At 43.6% G+C, this 9,791-nt stretch overlaps 1 protein-coding gene across 2 annotated transcripts in view; it reads left to right on the top strand.

Moving 5' to 3' along the window:
- ADGRA3 (adhesion G protein-coupled receptor A3) overlaps positions 1–8,806 on the top strand; it is a 123,709-nt gene extending 114,903 nt beyond the window's left edge. For both annotated transcript variants that reach the window (XM_020915663.2, XM_070452090.1), the window contains exons 17-19: positions 2,549–2,694; positions 7,004–7,099; positions 7,238–8,806. In XM_020915663.2, coding sequence (XP_020771322.2) covers positions 2,549–2,694; positions 7,004–7,099; positions 7,238–8,477 — 1,482 coding nt within the window. In that variant the 3' untranslated portion in view covers positions 8,478–8,806. The remainder of the gene's footprint in view (positions 1–2,548; positions 2,695–7,003; positions 7,100–7,237) is intronic.
- The last annotated feature ends 985 nt before the right edge of the window (positions 8,807–9,791 follow it).

Below are 9,791 nucleotides of genomic sequence, written 5' to 3' on the forward strand. Positions count from 1 at the left end.
GTGTGACTACTACCAGGTGCCGTCAGACCCCTAAAATTTCACTATTGGTAATAATTGTTTAACTGGAAGGCTTTAGTATTTTTAAAGTATGAACACTTTGCTGCAAATTTTGAAATGCCGTAGGAAACACTTCAAAATCTAAAGGTTGAGTTTTACCTCTTAGATCTAAAACAAGAAAATTCTCCATCTTGCACCTCCTGTGTTGAAAATATTTTTAACTTCTGTTTTGAAGCTTATTTACAGCCTTGTCTCATTCTTTTGACCTCTACATCAGAGAAAACTGTAGAAACAGTAGAGGATACCATTTTGAGTCAATATCATTGATTGGTTTTGAATGTTTTGGTTTTTATGCACCAAATCCAATTAGACTATTTTTATTTACAACATTTGATGTGACTCCAGGTAGCTCAGAGAGTTATTTTATGCTTTTTGTTCCACTTACACCTGTAAGCTTTGCTTTTATAGTGCAGTGAGTAAAACTAATAGGAACCACGGAGCAAGTTTTCTGCTTAAGAAGATACTGTGGGGACTTGCCCAGTGATCCAGTGGTTAAGAATCCATGTTTCCATTGCAGGGACATAGGCTTGATCACTGACTAGGAAACTAAGATCCCCTGTGTTGCACAGCACTACCAAAATATAAATAAATAAAAATTAAATTAAAAAAATTTTTTAAAGATGAAGATACTCTGACCCTCTGGTTCGGCCAGGCTGGATTACCCTCTAACCCTTTCAGTCATTGAGAGGACAGTGACTTCCCTGGACAAGTGACCATCCTAGTTTTTGCCCTGCAAAATAATCTGTGTACTTCCATGTCCCCAAGTTTAATGAGGTTCATGCCTTATTAACATGAACCTTAGACAGCAGTCTAGATGCTTCTGTTACTGACCTAGGATTGATGATGTCAATCAATTTGATTTTCTTGAGATTGGAGAGTTATCCTTTTTGAATTAAATAAAGGTTTTTTTTCCCTTGGTTATTTTCATTAATAGAATTTTACCTGTAATCATTGTGTAAGAAGAAAGGATCAAATGATAGAATTAGATAAGAAAATTGAATTATGTCCTTGCTGCTCCAGTGACCCATGCATTTACTTTGCTTAAAGTAGATTTTAAACCCCTCTTACCCCATATTTATCTTTATCTAGAATTTTATCTTTAACTGCTGTTGCTTCAGACACAGTTCACAAGGTAAACGTGCCCCCCATCATCCCTCTGGGAGGGAACTCAGTGTCATCATTTACCTGTATTGCAGTTCTCCATCGTCTTTCCAGTACTTATTATGTCCCAGGTATTGTGCCCTTTCAGTCCCTACAAAAACCCCAGGGATGCTTATGGATAGTCTTTCTGCTGTTCAAATGAGGACCATTCATTTCAAGAATGTTGACGTTAAAAAAGAATGTTGACGTTAAAAAAAAAAAAGGATGTTGACATTATTTTCTTAAAACCATAATCCTAATAATAATAAAAATATTGCTGTATTTTTAATCACATATTATGTACCAGATTAAGTACCAAATGCTTCATATAGGGTGTCCTATTTAAAGCCTTATGGTACTTTAATATTATCCTCAGTTTACAAATGAGAACAGTGCTTGAGATATTCTGTGAGTTTGCTAAGGTGTCACAAGGGGTAGATTCTGGTCTTAAAACCAGGCAAAATTGTTAATTCCAGAGCTCACTCGTTTCAAATAATCACCAATCTGTTACACTGCTCACTTGCCATCCAGTTTGGTACATAAAAGCTCTGATGAGAACTATTCAGGTCTGTGACTCCAAAGTTTATTCTCTGTGTGCTGTGACTTTTGCCCTCCAGTTATCCTTGATGTCCGCCTGATAGCTCAGTTGGTAAAGAATCTGCCTGCAATGCAGGAGACCCCGATTTGATTCCTGGGTCGGGAAGATCCGCTGGAGAAGGGATAGGCTGCCCACTCCAGTATTCTTGGGCTTCCCTTGTGGCTCAGCTGGTAAAGAATCCACCTGCAGTGCGGGAGACCTGGGTTCAATCCCTGGGTTGGGAAGATCCCCGGGAGAAGGGAAAGGCTACCCATTCCAGTATTCTGGCCTAGAGAATCCCGTGGAATGTATAGTCCATGGGGTCGCAAAGAGTCGGACAGGACTGAGCAACTTTCACTTTCACTTAACCTTGGAGTCTGCATTCCTCCTCAAAACAGACTTTAGGAACTCAACTCTAATTTATAACATAGCATCTATGGGAAACATGGATTTGGTTTACTGTTGTCCAGGAATGAATCCTATGGTATGTTTAGTATCATCTTAGCTATAAGTTGTAGTCCATGGGCCTCCTATATTCAGCTATAGATTCAGTCCTCTATTATACAGCTGTCAGAGTGCTTTCTTTGTTCATTAGCAGGCAAAGGGATGGATCCTTAGAATATACCTTCATACAGTTTTCAAGCCATATATTCAAAGTAACTTACCAGTCTTTTTGAGGAAGCTTACTGGCAGTTATTGTATTTTGATTGTTAAGGGGAATTTTTTTTTTTTTTTTTTCATTTTAGTTCATGTATTCTTCAATCTTCTTTCTAGGTTGGAATAATTCTTCATTATTCCACTCTTGCTACAGTACTATGGGTGGGAGTGACAGCTCGGAACATCTACAAACAAGTCACTAAAAAAGCTAAAAGATGCCAGGACCCTGATGAGCTGCCACCTCCACCAAGACCAATGCTCAGGTATCTAATATCTTCGTGTACTATCTTCTGTTAAATGTCCACACATATTAAATTTAATGAAGTATGGTCATAACAAAAAATTGCTGAGTGAACTTTGGAACGAGAAAGAGTAGACTTGTAAGCAGCCTTGCAGCTGGGAGTTCTTTGTGAAGGTCTGTGTCCTCTCTTGTCTTTCTGTCTCATCTAGAAAGTGACAATGATTGTCTTTAGAGTTGTTGTGAGGCATAAGTGACGTCATGTGTAAAGCACTTCGGATGGACGGTACTAGCCGTGGAATAGACTCTGAAAATATTAGTTGTTTTTATTTCCTTGAGGTCATGTAGTAGATTTCAATCTTAAAAAGCAGTTTTGGTGTCGTGCCGTTCCTCATATCATAATTTAAATCAGTTGTCGGTGAATTGTTATTCCGGATGAGCAGAAGTCAGTGGGTAGAAGACCTGTCTTTGAGATCGTCACAGTTTGCGAGGAGACAGGTGTGAGAAGCACTACTGCAGCTGTGTAAGAGCCGGAGTGGGAGGGCATTCTCTGATCTTCACAGTTTGCGAGGAGACAGGTGTGAGAAGCACTACTGCAGCTGTGTAAGAGCCGGAGTGGAAGGGCATTCTCTGATCTTCACAGTTTGCGAGGAGACAGGTGTGAGAAGCACTACTGCAGCTGTGTAAGAGCCGGAGTGGAAGGACATTCTCTGATCTTCACAGTTTGCGAGGAGACAGGTGTGAGAAGCACTACTGCAGCTGTGTAAGAGCCGGAGTGGGAGGGCATTCTCTGATCTTCACAGTTTGCGAGGAGACAGGTGTGAGAAGCACTACTGCAGCTGTGTAAGAGCCAGAGTGGAAGGGCATTCTCTGAAAGCGCCAAAAAAGGAACTGGAATTCTGAGGGGTCAGGGACAGTGGGGGGCTCTTAAGAATTGCCTGACTACCACATAAAGGGCAGAGGTGGCACTTCAGATTTCAGGATCACATGGCAAGCTGAACAGATCTGAGAAGTGTGGTTTGACTGTGGCTGGAACCTAGGCCTTGCGGTTTAGAATAGCATGATTCAGAGGAAAAGCTGAGTTTCAGGCTTTAGAGGGCCAGGTTAAACTGTGGGCTATACATTAGAATGCCCGAAGTCAGGAGGCGTCTACAAATAACTCCTCTGAGGTCATTAGGAGATCCCCATGAGTACTGCTTAGGGTCTTCACCCATTTCAAAATCGGGAAAGGAGCACGTCAAGGCTGTGTATTGTCACCCTGCTTATTTAACTTATATGCAGAGTACATCATGCGAAACGCCGGCCTGGATGAAGCACAAGCTGGAATCAAGCTTGCCAGGAGAAATATCAATAACCTCAGGTATACAGATGACACCACCCTTATGGCAGAAAATGAAGAAGAACTAAAGAGCCTCTTGATGAAGGTGAAAAAGGAGAGTGAAAAAGCTGGCTTAAACCTCAACATTCAGAAAACTAAGATCGTGGCATCCAGTCCCATCACTTCATGGCAAATAGATCAGGAAACAGTGGAAACAGTGTCAGACTTTATTTTCTTGAGCTCCAAAATCACTGCAGCTGGTGACTGCAGCCATGAAATTAAAGATGCTTGCTCCTTGGACGAAAAGCTATGTCAAACTTAGACAGCATATTAAAAAGCAGAGATTTTGCCAACAAAGGTCTGTGTAGTCAAAGCTATGTTTTTTCCAGTAGTCATGTACAGATCTGAGAGTTAGACCATAAAGAAGGCTGAGTTAGAAAGAATTGATGTTTTGAACTGTGGTATTGGAGAAGACTTTTGAGAATCCCTTTGACTGCAAGAAGATCCAACCAGTCCATCCTAAAGGAAATCAGTTGTGAACATTCATTGGAAGGACTGATGCTGAAGCTGAAGCTCCCAATACTTTGGCCACCTGATGTGAAGAATGGACTCATTAGAAAGACCCTGATGCTCGGAAAGATTGAAGGCAAGTGGAGAAGGGGATGACAGAGGACGAGATGGTTGGATGGCATCACCGACTTGATGGACATGAGTTTGAGCAAGCTCTGGGAAATGGTGAAGGACAGGGGAGCCTGGCATGCTGCAGTCCATGGGGTCACCAAGAGTCAGACACGACTGAGTGACTGAACAACAGATGAGGACTGCAGCCAGCATGGTGGCATGGAGGTTAGAGAGGACATGTGTTTGGAAACTTGAGGCAGTTTCTCTAGGAGTATTGACTAGCTGCATTTGGGAGCTCTGTGCGGGAATTTGAAGGTGGCTGCAGGTTGTATGCTCCAGTTTGCTAGGGTCCTTCTGCAGATGGTGCATCCATCAACTGAGAAAGTCACAGAGGAAAAGTGGGTGGGGGGACCCAGGGAGGGTAAGCACAGGGGAGGTGGGCTCACCCATACTTTCTCAAGGAAAGTTTACATTTTGGGAGTCTGGTGCTCAGCAGAGAGGACACAGCATGTGCCCTGTGGACAGGACAGGAGATGTGTTCACATGTGTTCACTGAAGCAGTGATAAGGAATGAGCTCTCCCAGGGAGAAGTCAGTTAAGAGTGATCCCTGGGCATATCAGTGTTGAGTAGATGGGCCGTAGGAGATGAAGGGAGGAACCAAAGAGAACAGTGAAGATTGAGGGGAGAGTGGTTCCGTGAGCAGCAAGGGACAGCAGGAGTGCTCAGCCATAGCCAGAGAGTCTAGGATGCGATTTGATACCCCTGTCAGTGGTGTTAAAGGGCCTGAGGGGGATGGTGTTTGGCTAAGAGACAGGAACCCCATCCTCATGCAGCTGTTCGTTTCTGTTGGGTTTCCTTTCTGTTAGGTGATTAAAAACACAAAGGCTTTAGTAAAAGGCAGTCTGAGCTCCAAAGCCTGTGCAGTCCCCCATGGCCGGCAGGTACGCCCTTTGCTTTAGACGGTCAGGTTTACCGTGTTGGCCGCCCTCCTTCCCCAGGCTCTGAAACTTAAGGAAACTCAGCATCCGGGCTGCGTGGAGGATAGGCAGGGACTTGCCTTGAGTCTGCTGGCCCCAGAGAGGGCAGTTTCGTAGCACGGTAGGTTGGAAGCGGCGTCACCACACAATAAAGGGGAGGCACATGTTGGTGCTATTGTTTCCAGTGTTTGTCACCGAAGGGAGCAAGAAAGAAGTGGGTAGTTGAAGGAAAGTTTTAGAAGATGGAGAAAACGTGAACATACATACATGCTGGAAGGAAGAAGCAGTGGGGAAGTAGATTTAAAGCTTTAAAATAAGGATTAGTTGGTAGCAGGCAGTCCTGGAATGGAGGTGGGAAAGGAGTGGCAGAGAGTGCTGTGGAACATGAGACAAATTTGGGTAAACTGATGCTTCTTTGTTAGGTCAGAAGCAGCTATGAATTAGTTCAACAGGAAGAAGGGCAGGGTCACAAATGTTGGCCTTCCTCTGATCTGTGGAATAAAAGACATGGCTATCATTTTATGGGAATAATTAGCTGTCTTTTTCATCTGTAATATCATATTGAAGATTTTTAGTACCCGTAAGCATGACTAAGAAAAAAACATATGGAAAAATACGTTGTGGACATTGCCTTTATCCAACCAATTCAGCATGTGGACTGTGTCTCTGAACCTGGCAAATGCAGAGTTAAGACTGGCTGTACCCAGGGGTAGCTCGCCAGGCCAGGAAGTTCCCTAGGATCTTTTCAGAGAACTCAGAGAAGCTGCTCCCCTCTGCCCCAAAAGTTGTTCTTCAGAGGACCAGCCAGCACTCTGTCTCTCTCAGCTCCTCCCAGCTGGTCTGTGGGCAGTTGGTGAGGAAGGGCCGAAGCGCTGTGGGCAGCTGTGATCCAGGTACCTTCCTTACCCCCATTTCAGCTGACTGAGGATAAGCATACACAGCAGCAGGACATAAGATCTAGCAGGTCCTGCTAAGCATTAATATGCAGGTCTAGCCGGACATTAATGGATAAACGACATCGTTACATTTTTAGTGAGAACAGTGGCACAGTGGGATCTTCAAGTCCATTTTGCAGGGGCCTAACTTTCTGTTCCACTGGCTGAATCTAAAAGAAACAAGTATAAACTAAAGCCCTACCTGCAGGAACTGGGTGTTGCTTCGCCTGCCCACAGGGTGGCAGAAGCTGATCAGCTTTGCTTCAATTCAGACTTGGTAGATCTCCCGCTTTTTTAAACTAAAGAAATCAAGAATAAATAAATACTTTAAATAAAGGAGCCTGCAAATGTTAACCTCTCCTGAATTATTGAAGTAGTGATTAATCTTTAAGGAATAGCTTCTGCAGAAATGAGATCCTACAATGTGTACACCTAAACAAATTAGATTGATGAGCTGTTGTTTCCATCGTTGCCCCTACTAGGTTCTACCTGATCGGTGGTGGTATACCCATCATAGTTTGTGGCATCACTGCAGCAGCAAACATCAAGAATTACGGCAGTCGGCCAAATGCACCCTAGTGAGTATTCAGTGTTCTCTTTGTACCTGAGTTGGCTGCTTCCCCTTGAACTGTTTCCCAGGCACTAAAGCTTACTGCAACTTAAACAGTTTCTTGACACATGGAGCGTCTGAGCTGGTTCTCCGTTTTCCTTTCTAGTTGCTGGATGGCGTGGGAACCCTCCTTGGGAGCCTTCTACGGGCCCGCCAGCTTCATCACTTTTGTAAACTGCATGTACTTTCTCAGCATATTTATTCAGTTGAAAAGACACCCTGAGCGCAAATATGAGCTGAAGGAGCCGGCCGAGGAGCAGCAGCGGCTGGCAGCCAATGAGAACGGCGACGTCAATCATCAGGACTCCCTGTCTCTGTCCCTGATTTCCACTTCAGCCCTGGAGAACGAACACACTTTCCACGCCCAGCTTCTGGGGGCCAGCCTCACCTTGCTCTTGTATGTCGCCCTGTGGATGTCTGGGGCCTTGGCTGTTTCTTTGTATTACCCTTTGGACTTGGTTTTTAGCTTCTTTTTCGGAGCCACATGTTTGAGCCTCAGCGCGTTCATCGTGGTTCACCACTGTGTCAACAGGGAGGACGTCCGGCTCGCGTGGATCATGACGTGCTGCCCGGGACGGAGCGCCTACTCAGTCCAGGTCAACGTGCAGGCCCCCAGCTCCAGCGGGCCGAGCGGCGAGGCGCCCAAGTGCGCCAACAGCAGCGCAGAGTCTTCATGCACCAACAGGAGCGCTTCGAGCTTCAAAAACTCCCAGGGCTGCAAGCTGACCAACTTGCAGGCTGCCGCGGCCCAGTGCCACACCAGTTCGCTACCTTTGAATGCCACGCCTCAGCTCGACAACAGCCTGACAGAGCATTCAGTGGACAATGATATTAAAATGCACGTGGCGCCTTTAGAGGTTCCACTTCGAACAAATGTGCACCCAGGCCGCCATCATAAAAACAGAAGCAAAGGGCACCGGGCCAGCAGACTCACGGTCCTCAGAGAATACGCCTACGACGTCCCCACGAGCGTGGAAGGCAGTGTGCAGAACGGCCTGCCCAAAAGTCGACTGGGCAGTAATGAAGGACACTCTCGGAGTCGGAGGGCGTACTTAGCCTACAGAGAGAGACAGTACAACCCCCCCCAGCAAGATAGCAGTGATGCCTGTAGCACGCTTCCCAAAAGCAGCAGGAATTTTGAAAAGCCTGTTTCAACTAGTAGTAAAAAAGATGCGATAAGGAAGCCAACTGTAGTTGAACTTGAAAGTCAGCAGAAGTCTTATGGCCTGAACTTGGCTATTCAGAACGGACCAATCAAAAGCAGCGGGCAGGAGGGACCCTTGCTGGGTACGGATAGCACTGGCAATGTGAGGACTGGGTTGTGGAAACACGAAACTACTGTGTAGAGTTGGTGGGCTTCCTGGGTAAGAAATCCATATAAACTGTGATAGTCACATTCCTTTAAGCTATGAACGTGTAAAGCAGACTGTTTACAGCCACCTTACGGATTCAAAAGAATTTTGAATAAACTTTTAAGTTTTGGATTTTGTGTATTTTATATCCCCCAAGTGTTGGTTTTTTATGAATTTTGGAAAAAGCCTCTAAAACAATTTTTCAGTTGTCAAAGCACCAGCAAGACATTTTGGGAATCTGAAATGTAATTTTCTTGAAATCTGTAATATCTACTTAACGTTGCAGGCTTGTATTTAGTACAATAAATAGGTGTTTGTCATTGTGTCAGTCTTAACATTTTTACATTTTACAGTCCCAGAAGCATTTAGTTCTAATTTAATGAAGTTTGTACATTGGGATAGTTTAGCCAGAATTATACATAAATCAGTTATCAGATTTTTTACATGATTAGCTTCACTGATGATGGCATGTGAATCAAACGGCTTCTGGAGTGATGTATTTTGTAAATACTTTTTTGAGTACTGTAAGATTTTTTTAATCACAATTTTTTTTGAAATTGCAGATGCCTAAAAACTTTTCCTAAATTACATTATTTTTCCCTCTATCACTTTGGTCTTATTAATACTATTTTTTTTAATATTTTTGTGGCTTTTCGGTGGTTCATATATTGGTTTACTTATTCTGGTTTTTCAAACACAAGTTATTTTTTTTCTTTTTTTAAAAAATATTTGTTTGGCTGTGCTGGGTCTCAGCTGTGGCACGTGGGGTCTTTAGTTGTTCTTTGGCTTCGCTGGGTCTCAGTTCCAGCATGCAAGATCTTCAGTTGTGGCATACAAACTCTTTAATTGTGGCATGTGGGGATCTAGTTCCTTGACCAAGGATCAAACCCAAGCCCACTGCACTAGAAGCAAAAAGTCTTAGCCACTGGACCACCAACGAGATCCCTGTTATTTCTTGTTAATTGAAGTATAATTTGACATACATATTTATTAGTTTCAGGTATACCACATAGGGATTTTATATTTTTATACATTGCAAAGACAGTGATCACCACAGTAAGTCTAGCTACCATTTGTCATTATAAAAGCACTTAAAATATTATTGATTCTATTCCCTATACTGTACATCGCACCCCCATGACTGACTTGTTTTTTAACTGGAAGTTTGTGCCTCTTAATCCCCTTCCCATATTTGAACCTCAATGAAGAAGAGTTATCATTTAAGGTTCACATTCATTTATTTTGGATTCTTCAGTGTTGGCTCTTTTGTGTTGGCAGTTACTTTGTCCTTAAACAGGTAAATTTCCT

Source organism: Odocoileus virginianus, chromosome 21 (assembly GCF_023699985.2).
Source record: "Odocoileus virginianus isolate 20LAN1187 ecotype Illinois chromosome 21, Ovbor_1.2, whole genome shotgun sequence".
Taxonomy (NCBI): Eukaryota; Metazoa; Chordata; class Mammalia; order Artiodactyla; family Cervidae; genus Odocoileus; species Odocoileus virginianus.